This window comes from Lepisma saccharinum, chromosome 6 (assembly GCF_977018435.1).
Source record: "Lepisma saccharinum chromosome 6, izLepSacc3.1, whole genome shotgun sequence".
Lineage (NCBI taxonomy): Eukaryota > Metazoa > Arthropoda > Insecta > Zygentoma > Lepismatidae > Lepisma > Lepisma saccharinum.
In genome coordinates this window covers 11971817-11996345 of record NC_139234.1, presented here as the reverse complement: position 1 = coordinate 11996345, position 24529 = coordinate 11971817, and the positions used below count along the sequence as shown (strand labels likewise).

At 37.1% G+C, this 24529-nt stretch overlaps 1 protein-coding gene across 2 annotated transcripts in view; it reads left to right on the top strand.

The window, feature by feature from the left end:
• LOC145989240 (uncharacterized) overlaps positions 1-13003 on the top strand; it is a 37044-nt gene extending 24041 nt beyond the window's left edge. For both annotated transcript variants that reach the window (XM_083124553.1, XM_083124554.1), the window contains exon 4: positions 10109-13003. In XM_083124553.1, coding sequence (XP_082980679.1) covers positions 10109-11627 — 1519 coding nt within the window. In that variant the 3' untranslated portion in view covers positions 11628-13003. The remainder of the gene's footprint in view (positions 1-10108) is intronic.
• Positions 13004-24529: the final 11526 nt, after the last annotated feature.

Here is a 24529-nt window from a genome sequence, read left to right as displayed (position 1 = left end):
CTTCCTTGCAAAACGTTTGTTCTGGTTTGCACTTTGTACGAAATCCCAGGAACAATAAATAAAGCAATGTCTAAAATATAAACATATGTTTATTAAATGAATGTTAGTTGGGTATTTACATTTACATATTAAAAATGTTATGTATTAACAGTTACAGTGTAATTTCGTAAGTTAGATTGAAATGCATGCCGATTGTGATACAACAGCTATATAAATAAGTTCTGTGGTTGGGTAGGGTAGTGCTTTTGAATCTTGCAAAATAAATTATATTGAAATGGCATTCCAAATAAAGGTGGAAATGAACTTGTGTTAGCTATAATAAATTCCCTCAACAAAAGAGAACATTACAAGAAATGTACACCATGCATAACTTAACTTGCTGTACCATGGCAATGAAAAACTACTAGGCCCGACCCTGTGGCCGAGTGGTTAGCACATCGCGCTGCGATGCCAAGGGTCCCGGGTTCGAATCCCTGTCGGGCTTGGTTGTTTGTGAATGTCCATTCATCAATTTCATCACTCATCCCCATTTTCGCAAATTAGCCAAGAGGCACAAAACGCGAAGTAAAATAAACTAAATCAAAATAAAAAAAAGCAATGAAAAACTACACTACCGACAAAAAGTTTAAGACCACCAGGAAAAAGTGCCAAAAATTAGTAGAAATGAATGTATTTTGTAATTAATGTACAAGAAACAGATGTAAGAATCTGCTTGGCAATGTACAAACATAGGTACATCCACTATACATAATAATGTCACCTCATATTTTGCTTTCATCAATATGTCTGCCATGGGCCTTAATGACAGCAGCGCAAACACGTGGCATGCGCTCCAATAGTTTGTCCAGATAGGATGGTTGAATGTTACGCCAGGCATCGTTGATGAATTCCCATAGCTCTTGAGTGTTGCTGGGCAACTTCTTCCTGATGTCCCTATCGATTTGGTCCCATAGCAGTTCAATTGGTAAAAGATCAGCAGCCTGTGGTGTCCACATCATGAGAACTAATGCCCCTTCTGTTGCCTTGCGTTCCAAATACCGCGTGCACAATTTGGATGTATGTTTGGGATCATTATCTTGTTGAAAAATAAACCCATTACCAACAGGACGACGACCACAGGGGATGGCATGGTGCACCAATATCTGATGATATCCTTCTTTTACCAATGTTCCCTGAATTTTATGAAAGTCTCCATCTGGTTTCCGGCAAAACATCCCCACACCATTACACTTCCACCCCCATGTTTCACTGTGGGAACAAGACACTCTTCTTTCATTCTTGCGCCGGCCTTTCGACACACAAAGGTTCGCCTATTGTTGGCATATAATTCATATTTGGATTCGTCGGTCCAGAGTACCCGTTTCCAGTTATCCACAGTCCAACCTTGGTGCATTTTAGCCCAGGCCAATCGTTTCGTCTTGTTCACATGTCGTAACAATGGCTTTGTAGCAGCTCCTCTGCCATGTAGCCCTTCTTCACGCAACCTATTCTACACCATTGACACAGACACAGGCGTCACTGTGCTGTTAATCAGGGAAGCAGCGATGACTGGTGCTGTTAGGTGCCTGTTCCCTTTGCTAGTTACTGTAATATATCTATCGTCAGCTGCAGACGTTACACGAGCTCTTCCACTATGTGCACGGTCACCATGACTGTTGGTTTTACGATATCTGTCCAATGCACAATGAACACCAGTCTTGGAAATATTCAGTTTTCTTGCTATTTCGCTTTCCGAATAACCTTCATTTTTCAGTGCACATATCACAGCATGCTTTTCAACCGAAATCGCATGTACCCGACAATGACGGGCCATTTCACACAGCTCCTTTTACTGTGCACACCTCACACACAATAATGAGCTCGCAATGTCGCCTGCATGAACAGCAACTGACCCTGAGCCACTGATAAGAATGGGCATAAGGCTGGCTACCGTACTGACCGGTTTCACGCACACAGCTGCAATGTTGATAGCTTCAGCAACGTTTTTGTCACTTTCCATTTTGCCAACCACATGCTACACATTTGGTAAAAAATTGGTTTCGCATCTTGCGAGGTTCAACCTAGACTACATTGCATTTTCCATGTGTGTCATCATCACATCTTTCTTAGACAGGAACCGTTGGTTCCATACAACACTCCATACTGGTTTTTTTGCCGTTTTTCATGATGGTCTTAAACTTTTTGTTGGTAGTGTACATATCTGAATATATATATATATATACAGCCTCGAGTATGGCGTTACCCCCACACCTCTTATATGCCTTCATGGCATGGTGCTAAGCACAGGGGAGCACTTTACCTTTTTTACCCTTTTTTCGAGTTGTTTTTTTTTTTAATGAAACATGTGGGCATGCTATGGTACTTTACATTTCATTTCATTGTTCCTTTTCTTCTGAAATGATGGGAATTCCCAAAATGTACCTTGTACATAGAACCGTTGATTAACAAATGTGACATTGCAAACAAAGAAGTAACCTGCTATTTCCAAATAATAACTGGTAGAACAGAAGGCACGTATAATGTTTACCAGTATCCTTACCTTTCATGTGTACAAGGGACAATTTCTGAATGGTTGTGTATTTTGAGCAAACAAATATGTGTTTTTAAGAAATAAATTTTAATAAATGCAACATGATATTTTATGTTATATTTTATCTTGTATTTGATTATCATAACTGGTCAAAAAAAGGACAAGTATACTGTTAGACAGTATGTGCATAAGGGGTGACCTTCCACATAGTACACCCAAATGTCAACCTCACTTAACACACAGTACACCCTGGACTGCTTTTTTTTTTCTTTTTTTTTTGCAGACTAACGAGGCTCTGGCAACTGGCTCTATGGTCAGTATAATTCTGTGTGTTGTCGTGTTTTTTGTCCTTATCTGTGCTGAGTGCTCCTTTAGAGTCTCAGTTTTAACCTTTGTCAGAATATTTTAAGTTTTTGGTTATGCAACAAAACAGTACTGTTATTTGTTATAGTATAGGGGCTGGACCCCGTATAATGTGATGGGTGCAAAATAGCGTAAGAGCTAATGCACCCAAAATTTCAATTTTAATTTCAATCAAGTATGTGTGTGGACAAGGAATAATTTCCAGTTGGTTGGTAGTGTGTTTTGTAAGCAAATATGTACACTTCAATGTCCATGCACGAAACTACATACCTGAAACTTTTTCTTAATGAAACATACATGTATACTATGGCACTTTACATTATGTTTGATTATTCATTTTGTGATTAGATGGTAGTCATTCAGAAAATGTACATGGAACGGTTTATTATTGATTTTTTTTTTTCAGTTTTATTGTCCTCTTCCAGTTTGTTCCGAATATGATTGGATTTCCATTTGCACCATTATTAATCAGTAGGCTGCATACTAATTGCTTTTTTTTCTTGTTATTAAGGCTCACATTATATTAAATACTATATGTTATTGTACAGTACTTAAGTATAACTAAATAGTAAATAGTATGTGGTGAAATTATAACTGAATAAATAGGTTAGGCAGGTTTTCTCTCTTTCTTCTATTAAGTGCATACTTGAGTAGGTTAGGGAGGTCAAGTTTGGTGCTTTCAGCATTTATTTTAGGTTTCTACTGCTGTCACTTGCCGTTCGTGGATACACACACTGTGATTCAGAATGTCGAATGATGAAAGTTTGTGTAGAGCATTTTCTCCACTGCAAAATTATATTCTTTTCTTTTCTGTTATGTTAATTGGATTAGGTGAATTACACTGGTTCACAAATTTTCATGAACTTTCTGCTTATGTATATTTTTCAGTCTTATTTTCATAATTTGGACCCTCTGAACACGAATATGACATTGGTTTTGCTGTAATGATAGTTTTTCGGATAATATGGGTCGTTTATTATTTCATATTCAAAGTGCAACGTGTATCCTATATGTTATATGTATTATATAGAAAAATATAAAATTACAAACACAGTGCAGTCAGTACACAGTAAATTACATATAAAATGAACAGTATAACAATGAAAAATAGCTAAAGCAATACAATGAAATGAATACAATAATATTACACATCAGTCCCTTAATTTATGTAGTTCATCTTATGTGACAACATGCTCAAGAGTGAACATTTGTTGTTTGTTGTCTTTTATTGGGAAACAGTCCCTTCCCCTTCGTCATGAGCTAATCCCCAAATGTAATCACTAGAGACCGGATGTTAGGCAAAATGCCTAATCTTTCCTGTTAGAGATATGATGAAAACTAATGTTGCGAAGGCCAGGGGGGAGGGATTAGCTTTGTTTAAAGGCAATTTAATTTTGCCTATTTCATACGATATTGCCTATATTATTTCATAAATGCCAGATATTGCCTATTTTAGGCATTTTCTTTAAAATTGGGACATGACTGAACTCTGTGCATACAATTTCCTGTTCCCAGGATTAGTTTCCGATGCTTCAAGAAATTTGAAAATAACAGTTAGCGAGTTATTGCAGCTAATAAGGACAAATTAAGGGCAATTCAACAAGTTCCGAAAGGTGAAAATATACGAACTGAGTTAGATCCACATGTTCTGGCGTACTTTAAGTATGCTCCGGTAACATCTGTGGAGGTTGAAAGATCTTTTTCAATTCTAAAAAATGTGTTGTCCAATCGCAGACATAACTTGTCGGTTGATCACCTGAAGAAATACCTTGTTGTGATGTGCAACCACAATTAGTGCTTCTTATTCAGAGACTGCCAAACCGTACAGTTCAAACTTGAAATGCATTTAAACAGTTTCTTAGTTCGAACTGCTGTGTGGAATATATATTGTAAATTTTTAAACTGAAATAAACCTGTGTGCAGTGATAAAGTGTATATTTAAATAATTTGCGTACTGGTTGGAAGTAGCCAACAATTTCTTTTGTCAGACTATTGTGTGTAGCCATTATACAATGGAAAATTTTGGGCTGACGTGATTCCTGTTTGCAGTGATTTATTAAGTACAATATTGGACTGCTATCTCTAATGATGAGCTCCTGGTTTATTTTAAGCAATTTTAAAGAATGTACAGGTATGTTTCTATATTTTTTAAACACCTATTTCTTTCTGTATGTCTATCTTCATTACTTTGAGTTAAATTTCATTGCCTTTTTATTGCCTATTTGTATTTTAATGCCTATTTTACTGCCTATTTTGAAAATTATAAGTGCTTATTTGCCTGCCTATTTTATATGTTTTTAGTGCCTAAACATCCGGTCTCTAGTAATCACCCATCATGGAACAGTCCCATCTTCCCTGGTATCTCCCTTTCATGAATTGAATGTCCTTTTGAAAGTGTTCTTCGCTTATCTCTCCCAAATTCTGCCAAAAAAAATCAAGATGCAAATGAAGCATGTGTAATTTTACAGACATTCTACAGCTTAGTGCTCTTAACTTGATCGTCAAGAGCTTCACTTCTGTTGTGGACAAGAAATCCCTTCACCAAAGGCCTTCCAAGCATTTCTCTCATATTTTGTTTAAGTTCATTACTATTTAGCTTTATTGTGGTCCTGTAAAAATGCCACCCACAATTTTTGCCTCTGACAGATTAGGAATTTTTTTATGGACTGTAGAGCAGCTGACTCACTATCCAATGCTGTCACAAATTGTTTTGCCAACCTCCGTTTAATGTGCAGCGTTGGTAGGAGAATCTTCTCTCTGGGCACTTAAGCTGCGCTGATCACATTGTGTTTTCCTGGAATTAGCTCTGTTCTTTCAGGCCCCACAGATTGCTCGTACTGTCCCAGAGACAGAGAAAACAAGAATACTTTGTATACCCACTTTGTAACCCAAGAAGAAAACCAATTATTTTGAAATCACCACATAGGCTATGTCCCACTGGTGTTAATCATATTGGATTTTCTCCAACATCAACTTCACACTTGAGTATCTTTCCTTCAAGTGGATGGAGTACGCGACTGGAATTGGTTCGTACTGAAAGCCAATTGCACTAAAGAGACCACTTATATCAGAACAGTAGCACAACGACTCTTCCACAGAAAAAAAAACAACAAAAAAAAAAACAACACGAAAACAGCTGGTGTCTCTTTCTGAATTTTGTTATTCTACAGGAAGGAAGTAGCAAGTTCCATTCCTCCAGCCGTGAAGCTAAAAGTTCAGACTTATTTTTTGGTAAATTCAGGTCTCGAATAAGGTCATCTAGCTCTTTCTGGTTCAGTAAATGAGGTTTCTTGCTATCCTCATCATCAGTAACATAGTCACCAGAACTGTCCAAATCACTATCTTCTTCCGCAAACGTGGTTTCGATTGGAGGCGATGGTATGGGAAGATCTTCACTGTCAGGAACAGGTGCTCGAGAGGTTGGTTTCGAACCTTTACACGAGTTAAAATCAACAGCAACTGTGCTTCCATCTAGCGACTGTAAGAGTAAATATGCCCATATTGCTGTAGCTAAGACAGCAGTGCGAGAGAACAAAACATGCTAATATCTTTCAAAATGTTGATATTTCGACAAAATCGTTGCGGGATTCGTGTTTAGTGGGTCAAAATCGATAAGAATTTATCACAAAACAATGATAAGCAAAATCTTGTTGACCAGTGTTATGATTTTAAAAGTTAGTAAGAGTAATTCCCTACTACTTTTAAAGATTGTGGGCTATATTGTCTAATGTCACTGATTGCTTTTACATTAAATGTGAGTACAATACATGCATTATCTGTTTCTATATCAGTTGCTTCATTTTATTTAAATCAATATTTTCAGTTAAAAAAAAAGTAAGCATGTAATTGGAATGGAAGTCATAAAGAGGCATACATATAATGCACTGGAAATCAATGTGGACAATGACAATTAATATTTTGGTGAATAAGTATACATGTGGAGGTTATGTTTTTTAAAAGAGTTGTGTGATATTTTGTGTTTGTGGTTAAGTGCATTGAATGTGGTAGCCTAATGTGCTCTTTTTTTCAAAAGAAATCGAGGTACGTGTTCATGTAATATGAGCATATAGTTTTGACCTGCAGGCAAAATAAATAAAATTTGAATAATATATATGTATTCATGATGCCATTATTGACAAAATTTTAAAAAGTACAGCCGGCCTGCGTAAGGTCCCAGGTTCGAATCCTGGCCTTGGCATGGATGTTTGTGAGTGTCCATCCATCAATCAATTTCATCACTCATCCCCATCTTCGCAAATTAGCCAAAAGTGGCACAAAAGCGATGTCAAGTAAACCAATTCAATCAATCAATCAATTTAAAAAGTACATTGTTATAGATTTCTCATTTAACTTAACATATGATTTGCATGAAATTTAACTTCAGCAAGAATTTATAATATGAAATACGAAATAGGAAAGATATTTTTGCTTTAGAAGTAAATCGAACTTGTGCACATTTTGCGATGGTATGCAAATTATGTGTTCAAATCGGTTTGGGATAACCTTTCAACACAACAGCTGATATATGAAATTCCGCCATCTTAATTCCAACACAACATAGCACACTCTTAAGTATTTTAATCAAGTCAAGGAGTGCCTTTAGATATAAGGCTGACAGTAGAGATCTGTTAACCTTAACGGAGGTTGGAGTAATACAGTGTTAAGTTGATGTGATGTTCTTACGTACCCAATAGGCCTAATACATGTAAATAGTTACGGACATTAAACATAGATCACAGCACTAGGTAGAACATATAAAATTAAACATATTGTTTATAAATGTGGCCGCGGTGGCTCAGTCGGTAACGCATCTGACTACCATGCTCAAGGTCCCGGGTTCGATCCCCGGCCGGTTCAAATCCGGGAACTTTTCTAACGGTGGAAGCGGCCCCGGCGCCTACCCAGCGTCGAATAACATGGGTACCTGGGGGAAACCCTGGGGGGTAAAGGCGGTCAGGGGCGTGATGCTGATCACATCACCCCCACTCACGACCGGATCAAGAAAGTGTGGGGCGTTACCCCCACACCCCCTATACGCCTTCATGGCGTGGTGCTATGCACAGGGGAACACTTTACCTTTTTTATATTGTTTATAAAAGTGTGAAGCTAGAAGAACCTGATATCTAATATTGATTGTTGACATGAAAAAGAAAGGAATGAATGGAATGATAGAGATATATGTGAATATTACCATTGAAGTTAAAAGTTTCTTGAGGTTAAAGTATATTAAATTGTAAGAAGCTGAAAGACTGAGAGAAATTTGTGTCTTTCCTTACGGCATATACGAAGCCAGAGTGTAAGTTTTGATATGCGTTCCAATTGCAGCACCAAAGCACTTTAGGTTGCACATCACAATCGCAGCACCAAATCTGCTAGCGCGTTCCAGTCATGGCACTGAGTTCACACACTGTTGTTGTTAAAAGGTGTAGTTGGCAGTGCGTTCAAGACACGGCCCCAAGGGTGGGGAAGTTTTAGTTTAGCTAAATGCCAAAAGTCAGAGGGGAAAGAGCTGGCAAAGTGGTTAAGGACTGTATAACGAGGAGAAGATTCGAAAATGGAACTAACAACTCCTATTTCCTCAAAAGACCCATTAGGACTTGCTCAAGATATTACATTAGAAAGGGCCAAGGAAAGAAGACAATATATATTGAAACCTTTGGATCTATGTTGCGGCAGAAGAATAAGTGATCCGAAAGATCCTTGTGTGTGTGCTTCACAACCAAGCCAAAGAAGGAAGGCAGTATGGGCCATTGAAGGAAGTCCCTTTCAGCCAGAGAAGGAAGGAAGTCCGTCCCAACCAGAGAAGGAAGTCAGAATTATAGAAGTGAACTACTTATAATAGTGAAAAAAAGACTAATGCTATAGAGAAGTGAATATGTAGAGAATATCAAGAATACTTAGATTGAATAAGAAAGCTATAGATATTCCTGTGTCCGAAATGAAAATGATATTGACATGTATTGTAAAGAAAGTTACCATAATGTATTATGACCTTTAATCTCCTTTGGAAGATCTTTGCTTGTTTTGATTCACAATTATAAAAAGAACCCATTACCCTAGAGATATATAGCTGTGGTAGGGATTTGAACCCCCAAAGGGAGATAGCAACGTTTCATTTAAATTTATTGAACATTGGATGAACCGACTATTGGAGAATTTTTACTATTTTGCCTACTAGATTTGAAATTGAAAAATATATGTAATGCTTGAAACCCTGAATTGGGTTCTGCTTCCCCTGAAGAAAATCACTGTCAATTTCAGCAGAAAGAGTTATGTTTCTTTGAAGTTTAGGTTCCATTTGATTTGCAGTAACCTGCAAAATATTGAACAGCTGTCAATAATTCATTTTTTCTACAATCCATATTGAATAGTGTTCGGAAGACATGGCAGCTGGATGTTCTCACAAACAGTGACATGTTTTTAAAGGTTTCTGGCCTGTGAGACATTACGGAGCAATTAGTAAGATGCTGGTATCCTTATCTCTTGTTTTTCGCCAATAATGAAAGGGCATGTGTTCATATTCCACTTTCTCCCTCCACTCTTTTTTTACAGTATTTTTTTGTTGTTAGTGAGCTGAATATAGACTATTGATAATCACAAAGTTAATGGAACAATGCAAAATTTAACATGAGGCTTGCTTTGAGGAATTCTTCTTCTGAACAGTTTTTTATTGTTAATGCAATACTCAGCAGAAGTTGAATGGTATTCAGTCGATTGCAAGAATTTTAGGTAAAATCATTTTTCCCCCTTCAATTGTCCTTCATAAATTGCATTAATACAGACATTAGAACCAATTCATATGTTATGAGAGGCATGCATACTTCGTTTTTGACGGAAACACAAAATGGGAAAAAATACGCTGCTTAATGGTCATATTTCATGTTTTTGAAAGGTGTGAGGTGCATTTTTCTAGCATGTTTTGTGGGAAAATGCACATTTCATGATCATTTCGGATGATATTACTTTTATATTTCTTTTTGCAAATAAATAATTTGAAAATAACACACCTTACGATTTTTGTTGGCACGAAGAAATAATTTTTGGCACTAACTATTTCTTGCATTCCACATATAAGTTTTCCCTTTTATTTTATACACATAAATATTCGGACTAAGATTTAATTTTAATGTGAGACAATTCTTAAAAATGTAATTCAGTGTACATTATAAAGTCAGTAATATTAAGAAAATTGCTAATTTATTTTTCACATTCCAGCAACTTTGACAAGAAGGAGCTTATAGTAGATCTTGGTGATTTGAGGAGTCTAGAGGGAGACGTAGATGCCTATCCTGGAGCTGTGGAAGTAAATGAACATGAAGTAATGGATTCAAAGGAAAGTATAGAAAATTCTACGCATTCGAAAAAAGTCAATGATGATTCAGCATCAATCATCATGGAGATAAAACACCCGAACAGCAATTTTCAAAACCATGAAGATCTTTGTTTATTTGAATCTAACGGTTACAATAAATCCTTCCCCCAAAAATCTCTGTTGATCAAACATTTCAGAATTCAAGAGGATATTGATCCTTTCAAAAATAAACCATGCAATGAACTGTTCAATCCCCAATGTAATCAATGTAGCAGAGCATGCAAAAGGAAGGGGCATTTGAGAAATAACAGTGATGAGAGTCTTGTTTCCTCTAATTGCAGGAAGACTTCAAGAAAGAAAGGTTTATTGATTTCTCACTTATCAATTCATGATGGTAGACAGCCTTTCACGTGTACTCACTGCAACAAGGCATTCACAAGGAAAGGTAGTTTGGTGACTCATTTACGAATTCATGATGGTGTTCGTCCTTTTGTGTGTTCTCACTGCAACAAAGCTTTCACACAAAAAATTGATTTGACTTCCCATTTACGAATTCATGATAGTATTCGTCCTTTTGTGTGTACTCACTGCAACAAAGCATTCACACAAAAATGTGGTTTGACAAAGCATTTACGAATTCATGATGGTATTCGTCCTTTTGTGTGCACTCACTGCAACAAAGCATTCACACAAAAACATGTTTTGACTGAGCATTTACGAATTCATGATGGTATTCGTCCTTTTGTGTGTACTTACTGCAACAAAACATTCACACGAAAAGGTGCTTTAACTTCCCATTTACGAATTCATGATGGTATTCGTCCTTTCGTTTGCACTCACTGCAACAAAGCATTCACACAAAAAAATGATTTGACTTTCCATTTACGAATTCATGATGGTATTCGTCCTTTTGTGTGTACTCACTGCAACAAAGCATTCACACGAAAAATTGATTTGACTTCCCATTTACGAATTCATGATAGTATTCGTCCTTTTGTGTGTACTCACTGCAACAAAGCATTCACACGAAAATCTAGTTTGACAAAGCATTTACGAATTCATGATGGTGTTCGTCCTTTTGTGTGCACTCACTGCAACAAAGCATTCACACAAAAACATATTTTGACTGAGCATTTACGAATTCATGATGGTATTCGTCCTTTTGTGTGTACTCACTGCAACAAAACATTCACACGAAAAGGTGCTTTGACTTCCCATTTACGAATTCATGATGGTATTCGTCCTTTCGTTTGCACTCACTGCAACAAAGCATTCACACAAAAACCTATTTTGATTGAGCATTTACGAATTCATGTTGGTATTCGTCCTTTTGTGTGCACTCACTGCAACAAAGCATTCACACAAAAACATATTTTGACTGAGCATTTACGAATTCATGTTGGTGTTCGTCCTTGTGTGTGAACTCACTGCAACAACGCATTCACATGCAAAGGTGACTTAATTGGTCACTTATGCGTACATGATGGTATTCAGCCTTTCGTGTGCACTCACTGCAACAAAGTATTCTCACACAGAGGTAGCTTCACTGTTCACTTATGCCTACATGATGGTATTCGTCCTTTTGTGTATACTCACTACAACAAAGCATTCACATACAAAGGTAGCTTAACTTCTCACTTACGAATTCATGATGGCACGTGTACTCGACCTTTTCTATGTACTCAGTGCAACAAATCATTCACACAGAAGCCCGACCCTGTGGCCGAGTGGTTAGCACATCGGGCTGCAACGCCAAGGGTCCCGGGTTCGAATCCTGGTCGGGTATATTTGTTTGTGAATGTCCATTTCATCACTCATCCCCATCTTCGCAAATTAGCCAAGAGGCACAAAACGCGAAGTAAAATAAACTAAATCAATCAGTCATTCACACAGAAGTGTAGTTTGACTGTGCATTTATGAATTCATGACAGTACTTGTCCTTTAGTGTGTACTCAGTGCAGCAGATCTTTCACATATAGCCCGGATCCTGTGGCTGAGTGGTTAGCACATCATGCTGCGACATCAAGGACCCCGGGTTCAAATCCTGATCGGGCATGGTTGTTTGTGAATGTCCATTCATCAATTTCATCACTCATCCCCATCTTCGTAAATTAGTCAAGAGACACAAAATAAAATAAATCACAAATCACATTCACAAATAAATGTAGTTTGACTGCATTTACGATTTCATGATGGTATTCTTCCTTTTGTGTGTTCTGACTGGAACAAAGCATTTACACAAAAATGTAATTTGACTTCCTATTTACGAATTCATGATGGCACTTGTACTTGACCTTTCCTTTGTACTCAGTGCAACAGATCATTAACAGGAAAACATAATTTGACTTTACATTTATTAGTCTTATTACAGCCAAGAGTTCTTTATAATTTGGGGGTACTAATTTTCCTTTATGCCACAGTAATATGGCTGTGTAAGGATACCAAAAAAAACCATGATTGCCATCTCAAAGTGGTAGCTAATAGAAATGGTGGCTAATCCAAGATGGCGGATGTTGACATTTGAAAATAAAATCATATCATAAGTAGTTAATCAAGGAGTAGTAAAGAAATATTGTACTTTTACTATTCATTTTATGTTTATCATTAATTTATCAATAATCTATGCATCTGAGAAGAAAATGTTCCAATCAAAAATTGTAGTGTAAACGCTTACCTTTAATTTCACATATTACACTTGTTGGTTTTCACCTTATAATTCATATAAAGCTAGTGAATTATGTAGTGTGTGCAGCGAGTCCTTCTCGCAGGATGTGTCCTATTTAATTACACCTATTGTAACTAGTATTGACTATTGAATAGTATATTTCAGTTATGTTATATACATGCAATAATATTAATAATAATAATAATAATTTTTATTATTAACATCATCATCATCATCAGTTGTTGTTGTTTTTGTAGTACTAACTAGCCATGAATTTTATTTAAACAAAATGTTACCGATGTTAATGGAAGAATAATATTGATTGATTGAAATTAATATTTTGGATGCATCGACACTTAGGCTATTTGCAACCATCACATTATACGGGATCAAGCTGCTTACAACATACACAAAAATCACCATGCGTGTCTAAATTCCCCTTATGCATGGTATAAACCGAGGCTGTATTGGGTCACTCAGCACAACATGCATACATGCAACAACATACTTAGTACATAGCACTATGATGCCCGAGGTCCCAGGTTCGAATCTCGGTCTGGGCATGGATGTTTCTGTGTCCATTCATCAATTTCATCATATCATACCTCCCCATCTTCGCAAATTAGCCAAAAGTGGCACAAAAGGCGAAGTAAAATAAAGCAAATCAATCAATCAACATGCAACCATACAAAGGTAGCATCCCCGATGGCATAAGGTAATGTCATCGCCTTGTAATCAAGGCAATACCCTGTGGAGGCACGTAGTGGTTCGGATTCTACTTTCAACTGTAGGTCCACTTCGGATTAGCCTATCTGTGCATAAAGTAGACTTAGAACAGAAACTCAAATCAAACAACCCTGCAAATTGTGAGCAATTGTTCCATACACAACGCTGTAATAATTTCTTAAAGTTTAGTGTGGTTACATTTGTAGCCTAGGTGATTTAAAATTGCACCTATCTAAAATGTTCCAGGCAATCTTGCTAGGAAATATGACTATGTAATTCATGTAAACCTCTTGAGATGATGGAGGCCAGACTTAGGTTTTTTCCACACTTTTCACATCTTTCTTTATATGTTTAGCAGATTCATAAATAGGGTTCCCCTCTACCTTAGCCAAAATGTGATCTTCTAATCAGTTCTAGAAGTTTGGGGGGGGGGGGGTTTGCTTGGGAGTGCTATCCCCAAAGCTAGCAAAATTTTGACAAATCATCTTCCATGCTCCCTCATTCTCACCATGTCAAACCATAGGAGCATCCCCGCAGCTAACTCCAAGGCTTGACCAAACACTCCCTCAGCTAACATTTTCCACTTCAAGAGCTGCTTCTAATATGATTTACATCCTCACATATTTTACAAGTGGCAAATCGTAAGTCATATTACCACCCTACCGTCAATACTGTAATAAATTAAGGAGGAACCAAATTCTTGGTATACTTTTCTTGGCAGACTCTTTTATTTCTTCATTATCATTCTGTAAGTACTTACATTTGTTTTGAAAGGAAGTAACTTCGAGGTTCAATCCTCGAATTAAAGAATTCTCGGATAAAATCAAATACCATACCTTTTTACAAGTCAATTTTCTTGCTTCACTAAATAACCCGTTGCTCTACAGCCCGTAAAGGCCTTTGCCTATCTCCCGACTGCCAGTCGAACAGTTCTACTTAGATGTGTGGAGTTCTTCCACCAGTAATGGTGTGATGTGGGGTCAGAACGTCATACCCCCAGCTGTTGTAGGAGATTTTTATGACCGGGTTACGCTACTCACTCGTAGCTCCCCAATTTCCTCAGATAGTGGGTTGCCACCAGTCCTATACATAGGCCGAAAACCCAGAGACTGAATCCAGGCAGACTCGAACCCATGTCGTCCTGCAGTCGGAGCCCAAAGCACAGCACCTTAGACCACACAGCCACAGAGGAGGACTCTTCCTTCACTACATTCACCAATATTTTCGGGTTTATCTGGTCTGAATTTGGTATAGGCAAAGTAATAAGATTTATGATAACATGGTTCTGCAGCTAGGGTCTCCCTTTATTTGATTGCGATGATTTTTTCTCACTTGTCTCAATTGCAGTACCATGCAAATTCTTATGAATTCTAAGCTCAGCAAGTTAAGTAAATCTTTCCTTTGGTCTTCATATTCTCTTGTATTACCTTTATTTGTCACACGAAACACATGTTGATGGATTGATTTGCGTTATTTTACTACAATTTTGCAGTGATAAATCATAAGCAACAAAATCTAAAAGTTATAAAATTCACTACAGAAAAATTTGCTGATGAAAGAATTAAGAAAGATTACCAAATGAAACTGTCAAATAGATTGATGAAAATATAAATGAAACAGACGTAAATATGAATTGGGAGCACATATGTAATGCAATAAAATCAGCAGCTAAAGAAAGTATAGGATACCATAAACCAAGAAAAAGTAAGCCATCATTTAATAATGAATGTCATAATCTAATAGAAATAAGAAATCAGGTGAGACTTAGGTGGTTAAATAACTCTGATGATACAAATCTAAGCAATTATAATAGAAAAAAGCGAGAAGTTAACTGCACGTTTAGAAGTATAAAAAACAGAGATTCCTTGAAAAGCAAAATTAACGAAATTGAAACAAACAGCAAAAACAAAAATATCAGAGATTTATATCAAGGTATAAATGAATTTAGAAAGAGGTGGAAACCTAAAGTAAACTTGATAAAAGATAAAGACAGTGATTTTCTAGCTGACCCAAGCAATATTCTAAATATATGGAAGAACTACTTTAATGACCTTTTAAATGTTTATGTAGGAGATAAATCAGAAGTAAATGAAGTGCACACAGCAGAACCTAACTTGACTGAAGTTAAAGATGCTATTAAAAGGCTAAAGAATAACAAAGCACTTAGCATTGATTTAATACCAGCTGAGTTAATTAAGTATGGTGGAAATTTGTTAATATGTCAAATTCATAAATTAATTTGTTTAATATGGAATAAAGAAGAAATCCCTTAACAGTGGAAAAAATCCATAATTGTTCCTGTGTTTAAAAAAGGTGATAAAATGAACTGCAATAATTACCGTGGAATTTCTCTACTCTCAACAACATATAAAATATTATCTAACATTCTTTTATCAAGACTAACCCCATATGCTTATAGGTGATTATCAATGTGGATTTAAATGTAACAGATCAACTACAGATCAAATTTTTCACATTAGACAGACACTTGAAAAAAAGTGGGAATATAATCAAAATGTCCATCAGCTATTCATTGATTTCAAAAAAGCATATGATTCAGTCAAAAGAGATAAATTATATATTAGTAGAGTTTGGAATACCTAACAAACTTGTTAGTATGATGCATTATCTCCATTGCTCTTTAATTTTGCCTTAGAATATGCTGTTAACAAGGTAAAAGAAACTAACGTAGAACTAAAATTAAATGGTGTGACTCAGTTGTTAGCATATGCAGATGATGTACACTTATTAGGGGATGATATAAATACAATTAAGAATAATGCTAAAATATTTTTCAAAACTGCTAAAGAGATAGGTTTGGAAGTTAACAAAGAGAAAACTAAATATATGCTTACTGGCCGAAACCAAGTGTTAGGTAATAATCAAAATCTAATTATTGATAACAACTCATTTGAACCAGTTTCCACATTCAAATACTTAGGAGTAATATTAACAAGTGAAAATTATATTAAAGAGCAAAAAAAAAGTAGGCTTAATTCAGGAAATGCATGTTACTTCTCTCTTCATAAACTTTTGTCTTCTCATTTAATATCTAAGAAACTAAAAGTTAAAATATACAAAACAGTAATTTAGCCTCTAGTATTATATGGATGTGAAACTTGGTCCCTTACATTGAAAGAAGAACATAAATTGAGAGTATTTGAAAATCCTTGAGAAAATATTTGGACCTAAAAGGGATGAGGAGACAGGTGAGTGGAGAAGGTTACATAATTTAGAACTACATAATTTGTATTCATGTCCAGATATTATTAGAATAATTAAATCAAGAAGACTTAGGTGGGCAGACCATGTGGCACGAATGGGAGAGTAAAGAGGAGTTTACAGGATTCTTGTTGGGAAACCTGATGGTAAGAGACCTGTAGGAAGGCTAAGACGAAGATGGAGGGACAACGTTGAGATGGACCTAAAGGAAATCGGTAGGGATGGAAGAGAGTATATAGATCTTGCTCAAGATAGGGACAGATGGAAGGCCTGCGTTGCTGCAGCCATGAACCTTTGGGTTTAAGAAGGCTAGAGAGTTAGTTAGTTAGTTACACTACAATTTTTGTTTGGAACATTTTCTTCTCAGATGCCTAAATTATTAATAAATAAATGATAAACATAAAATGAATAGTAAGAAATGCAATATTTCTTTACTACTCCTTGATTAACTACTGAACGGTTGCTCCTATCGAAAACCTTAAGATAATATTAAATATAGAACATCTTAAACTTTGATTTGAAAGAAAGATTGTTGTAAATCAGACCATTAGTTTCAGAGGTATGATTGTTTTTTCAAATGTCAACAGCTGCCATCTTGGATTAGCCACCATTTCTATTAGCTACCACTTTGAGATGGCATTCATGGTTTTTTTGGTATCCTTACACACCCATATAACTGGCATAAAGGAAAATTAGTACCCCCCAATTATACCGAAATCTTGATTTTGACCACTTGTACCATAGACTATATTAATTCATGATGGTATTAGTCATTTTGTGTGTGCTCACTGCAACAAAGCATTTACACAAAAATGTAGTTTGACTTTGCATTTATGAATTCATGATGGCATTCGTACTTTACCTTTCCTGTGTACTCGGTGCAACAAATCATTCACAGAAAAATGTAATTTGACTTTGCATTTACAAATTCATGATGGTATTCGTCATTTTGTATGTACTCATTGCAACAAAGCATTCACAAATCATTGTAGTTTGATTTTGCATTTACGAATTCACGATGGTATTCATCCTTTTGTGTGTGCTCACTGGAAAAAAGCATTTAGACAAAAATGTAGTTTTGACTTTGCATTTACAAGTTCATGATGTTATTCAGCCTTTTGTGTGTTAATATAATTAAGCCTTGTTTCCTTATTAAAAGCATTATGTTTATTAAAATTTAAAAAACTGTACACGTAACGTTTCAACCTTTCAACCCTGTATCCGGTTCTTCCTCAGACTAAGAACTAAACTAAAATGATGAAATACACAAACGGACAGTGAATATACACATAGCAGGGTGACTAGCCACACAAATCACATCATGTTGACAGTCCTTATCTTGGACAATTTCTCTAAATGAAGTTACAAGCTTATTGCCTTTTGACAGTTGACTAATGCGTCTCCATCACTGACAAGTCTGTCTTTCTTTTCATAGTGATTCTCTTCCAGACACAACATGAACAGAAGGATATAAATAGAAGAGCAAGTATTGGAGGAGAAGAAAGAAACAAGTATTGGAGGAGAAGAAAGAAAAAAGGAGATGGTATGGAAGAGGCAACAGAGAAGATATGCAAAGTGCTGAGGAATGTGGGTATAAGATCTTACAGGAAGGGAGGATGCACTGTTTTAAGTATAGCCAGCAAGAAGAAGGAAGAAAAGAGAGAAGAAGAAGAGGAAGCGGTTATCTAGGAGGTGAAGTGCAAAGGATGTGAAAGTGTATGTGTAGGGGAAATGAAGAAGATACTGAAAGACAGGTCAAAGCAAACCATGGATGATGTGAAATTGAAGAGAGACAAGAATGCCATATTCAAACACACTAAAGAAACAGGACATGATGTAGAATAGTATTCAGCTAGGCAGATAGGAAAAGAGAGGAGAGAAGTAGTGAGAAGAAGCCAAAGAAATAGAGAAGAGATATGAACTGGAATGGAGAACTCAAGATGAACAAGGAGAGAGTTAAAGAAAGTTGAAAGGATGAGAGAAAGGAAGGAGGAAAGAAGAAGAATGAACAAGGAAGAAAGAGAAGAGAAGAAAACCTGATGAGGAGGTATCCATCCACATTAGACTGGGACAATTTTCGAAAATTCTGACTGTAGGAAGCATTTTTGAGGAAAAGCGGGCAAACAACATTTTCTGAATGTATTTGATGTCCTGATTACGAATATTTTGTTTGCCACTCTCGATTTTGGTGTTATATGCTTCAAATCGCTAAAAAACAAAATGGCGGCCATACGAAATGAGTTCCTATTAACTTTTGAAGGAGCAGAAACAAAATAGTGATCTCGGTGTCAAACATTATGTTTTTGGGTATGCTGAATCCAAATATTATGTTTTCTAATCTGAAATTTTAAGCTATGTGCTACAAATCGCTAAGAAACAAAATGGCGGCAATACAAAATGAGGTCGTAATAACTTTTGAGGGAGCAGAAAGAAAATAGTGATCTTGGTGTCAAACATTATGTTTTTTGGTATGTTGAATCCAAATATTATGTTTTCTAATCTGAAATTAAACTATGTGCTACAAATCGAAAATAAAACAAAATGGTGGCAATACGAAATGAGGTCCTAATAACTTTTGAGGGAGCAGAAAGAAAATAGTGATCTTGGTGTCAAACATTATGTTTTTGGGTATGCTGAATCCAAATATTATGTTTTCTAATCTGAAATTTTAAGCTGTTTCTTCCAAATCGCTAAAAAACAAAATGGCGGCTACGTGCATCCATGAAATGTTTCGTATCAATACTTGTGAACTACGAATAAAACAGTGTAACAGTAGGTTTTTAATACGGGAAAAAGTATAGAACATTTCTGAAGTAAAGATACAAAATAATAATATTATTCAAAGCATAAGACCATATTGAAATATTAACAGTACCAGTGTATGATAAATCCGCACGTTATCCTTATTCAACCTTATTTTGCCTAAAAAAAATAGTATAACATTTTTCTAGTCACGGATATTCATGCACTCCTTAGTGCCAGTATCTGCACATTTGCAAGCTGCAGTACATACAAGCTGGCCTTTCCTGCAGGAACATGTAGCGGATATACAACCACCTAAACATCCACAGGTGACAACGTCGTAGCAGGGTTGTGGAATTGGTGGCAGCGATTGAAGTTTTGGAACGAGCTATCCATCAACCATTTTCCATCCCAAGATAGTAGGTGGTGGTAACACAGGTTTTGGTATGACCGACTGCCTCCTCACCATGGCTTGATAGTGGACCCGTTTTGCTTGTAACCGTAGAGCATCGGTAGTGAGGGGGGGGGGGCAGCGCTTGTGGTGTTTTTTCTTTGCTGAACAGCTTTACTCTGGCTTCATCACAGCTGCTTGCATCCGGTACACCATAGAACTTGCATATGAACTTCTCTGCCTTGTGTGCTGTTTCAATTCGTCAACACCAAGATTTAGTAGATCATTATTATTAGTGTTAAATATTTTCCATGCTGTCTTCTTACTGATCCCAGCAATGTAGGATACTGTGTCACATCCTGTTATGGCGTGGAATGGGAGGAGAGTTTCGAAGACAGGATCCGTAAATGAAAGCTTCCGCCTGACTTCATGTACTGGAATGTTTGTTTTCTTTCTTTTGTTTTTTTTTTATGTTCCTACTCGCAACCACAATTTCGTACATCTAATCTTGTGAAATAACGCTACCAATTGCACTAATACATCTGCATCACGTCCTGAGACAACAATGTTATCAGCACCAGAATGAAGACAGTGAAGTACAATGTGGGTGTCCGCCTCTTCGTGGTTTGCCTGCAATTCTTCAATAGACAAATCACGATTGTTTGTTCGTACGTCATCACATCAGCTAGAATGGCTTTGTTTCCTGTTCTCAGACTTCCGTTTGTGTTGGCAAGGGAGATTGGAATTGGCATTAGTTAATGACACAAAATGTGATTTAGATCCACATTACGACCTGCCTCACATGCAGTTACGAGGCGCTGGAGAAAATTCCTGTCAGTTTTCAAAATGGTTTCCTTGCCACTTACTACCAATTTAACTTCATAGAAGGACTTAAAGTTAAAGGTCTTTGATTTGACTTATGTAGAGGATCACTTAACTTGACTTGTGTGTGACTTTTACCAGGGGCCATCATCCTTTCCTTCACGAAGGTGTCTAGCTTTACCTGGCCCAGTGTTTCAGCTTTGAGGAGAGTATCTTGAATATCTGAAGTAGCTAAATCCTTTGTTTGTGTCAATGTTCTGGAGGAACTGATAAGAAACATCTTAAGATGATGGCTCACATGTGCAGGTCTTTTCAAATTTATAAGTGGATCCATGGTTCTATGTTTCTATCATTCTGAAATAAAGTAAAAAAAAAAGAAGATATTATAGGTTTAGTCATTTTTGTGGTTCTGTTGTTTAAAAAGAGGAAAAAAAACTACAACAATTTTCAAAAATGTCAGATTAGAAAACATAATATTTGGATTCAGCATACCCAAAAACATAATGTTTGACACCAAGATCACTATTTTCTTTCTGCTCCTTCAAAAGTTATTTGGAGCTCATTTCGTATGGCCGCCATTTTGTTTTTTAGCGATTTGTAGCACATAGCTTAAAATTTCAGATTGGAAAACATAATATTTGGATTCAGCATGCCCAAAACATAATGTTTGACACCAAGATCACTATTTTCTTTCTGCTCCTTCAAAAGTTATTAGGACCTTATTTCGTATTGCCGCCATTTTGTTTTTTAGCGATTTGGAGCAAATAGCTTAAAATTTCAGATTACAAAACATAATATTGGGATTCAGCATACCCAAAAACATAATGTTTGACACCAATATCACTATTTTGTTTGTTCCTTCAAAAGTTATTTGGAGCTCATTTCGTATGGCCGCCATTTTGTTTTTTAGCGATTTGAAGCACATAACATCAAAATCGAGAGTGGCAAACAAAATATTCGTAATCAGCACATCAATTACATTCAGAAAATGTTGTTTGCCTGCTTTTCTTCAAAAGTGCTTCCTACACTTTTTACAGCCACATTTCTGAGAATTTGCACCAGGCTACATCCAAAAAGGCAGGAGCGAGGGGGGGGGGGGATGGCATACCCATTGGAACAACCCCGGGGTCGTTCAAACAATGTCACAGGCAGCGAGAATTCTTGCCAGGAGATTCTCTTCAGTCTTGACAGGTGTTTTGTACACAAGACTTTTCACATGACCCCACAAGAAGAAATCAAGTAGGGGTCAGCTCAGGTTATCGTGCTGGTCACTTAACAGGACCGACCACCTCTTGCTATCCACCTTTCACGGAACGTCTGACACAGGTGTTCACGAACAGTATGTTCAAAGTGAGCTGGGTCTACATCATGTTCGAACCACATACGTTGACGAAGATCAATTCTGATATGTTCCAACAATGCGGGGAGTATGTCTCACAAAAACACAAGGTACACTGGTGCAGTTAAGTGGAGAGGAAGAAGATACGGGCCTATTAGGTAATCATTGAATATGCCTGCTCACAGGTTCACTGCAAATCTGTGTTGATGGCTCGTCACAACTGTAGCATGGGGATTCTCACCGGCCCATACATAACTGTTGCGAGTATTCAGTACTCTGTCTCTCATGAAACAGGCTTCATCCGAGAAAAGTACATACACAGGAAAGTTAGGATCGACCATACAGCGTTGCAGTAACCATTGGCTGAACTCGATGCGAGGTGCAAAGTCAGCAGGAGTCAAAGCATGTACTTTCTGATGATACTGTGCGCAACACCCATTTCACGTGGAACGTGCAATCAGCAGATTGCAGGCTCATCATCCACAAGTGCAAGCACTGCTTCTTCCAATTCTGCAGTCCGTACATATTGTTGTTCTCTTCAATCCTAGCATTGTGGTTCCACATGTCATTTTTTCTTAAACCGTTGGAACAGTCTTCGAAACATGGTGTGGGTCGGATGTCTCCTACGTGGCTAGTTGGCCCGATACAACCTTTCGGCCTCCCTACTGTTTCCATTTGCTTGTCCGTACACGAAAATCATGTCTGCAAAGTCTCCATTTCACTATGGCTGATCGACTGTTACACTTCAACTTGTAAACACAGACTGCAGTCGCCCAACCTTCACATCGGGACTGACCATGTCTGAGATGTACACACCACGCCATCTGCAGTGCAGTAGTGGAGTTTCTTGTTCCCATCGCTCATGATTGTGTATGAGACACCTGTAGTAGTGTGAAGAGGATCTCCTGGCAAGAATTCTCGCTGCCTATGACATTGTTTGAATGACCCCAGGGTTGTTCCAGTGGGTACGCCAGAACTTTGTGTGACGATGTCATGCCTGCAGCAAAGCTGGGGGACGCCACTTTGAACAACTGTTGTGAATGTAGCAGCTTGTGAAACTTGTGCAGGTAATAAAAATATTACATCTTCATACACTGATTTTTGCTTATAACTTTCGACTAAGTCGTTTCTGGACCAGGGTTCCTTATCTCAAAATGATACATGTGCCCTTCTCCATCATCCCTGAAAGTTTGTATCATCAGCCCGAAAACACCCTGTATACAGAGGCTGTTCAGCGTATATTTGACGAAACTCGATTCCTTTCCCCTGCACTCAGAATGAACTCGCCCAATCTTGGTCGGGCATGTTTGTCAATGTAATGTGTGAGCTGTAAAAGAGTGGTTGTTTTTTCTCACTGGGCCAAAAATCCCACCCAAACTGAGCCACTTTTGGGAGGAGTACGTTGTATAATTTTTCCAAGTGTTTGCGTTTTCTCGCTTGGCCGAAAATGCTGCCAAAACTGAGTCGCTTTTGGGAAGGTTATGTTGTAGCCCTTTATGACGCAATGATCAGGAAGTAGTGTAAGAGCAAGGATTGTGACATTAGTTTGACTTTATTCAAGAATGTGATCGGCAAGTATAAGGATTTCATGGCCCCAGCGAGTTCATTCTGAGTGTGGGGGGATGGAATCGCGTTTGGTTAAACATACGCTGAACACCCTCTGTATTACTATTTGTGTATTTCATCACTTTGGTTTAGTTCTTAGTCTGAGGAAGACCCTGATACAGGGTTGAAGCATTACATGTATATTGTTTTTAATTTTTTAGATAAACTGCCTTGGTCAGCAACTTAGTGTATTTTGTGTGTATTCATTGCAACAAAGCATTCACACAGAAAAATCAGTTGACTTCTCGTACTAATTCACAATGGTGTTCGTCTTTTCATGTGTACTTTCCACAAAAAAGCATTCACAAAAAAATGTGAGTTGACCTTTGCCACTTACAAATTCATGCTAATATTTAGCCTTTCGTGTGTACTCATTGCCATAAAACATTCCACAGTAATCCAAACTTTACCAGTCATTTGCTGATTCATGATGGTGTTCAGTCTTATGTGTGTACTCACTGCAACAAGGGACTCATAGACAAAAGTAACTTGACCTCTCATTTATGAATTCATGATGATATTTGGCCTTTTGTGTGTACCTGCTGCAACAAAGCATCCACAGGCAAAAGTAGCTTCACCTATCATTTACGAATTCATGATGCTATCCATTTAAGAAATTTCCAGTGGGGGATAGGTTGTGAAAAAAATTTCAATTTAAATTTGTATATTGACAGAAAGAAAAGGCTAAGTCCACTTCGTGATCAGAACAGTGAATCAATATGAGGCCTACAGTTTATAAAGAGATTTTGACACCGACCCCCAGAAATCTAGTCTGGGCCCTAACTTTTAGGGATCTGAATCTAACTTGGGAA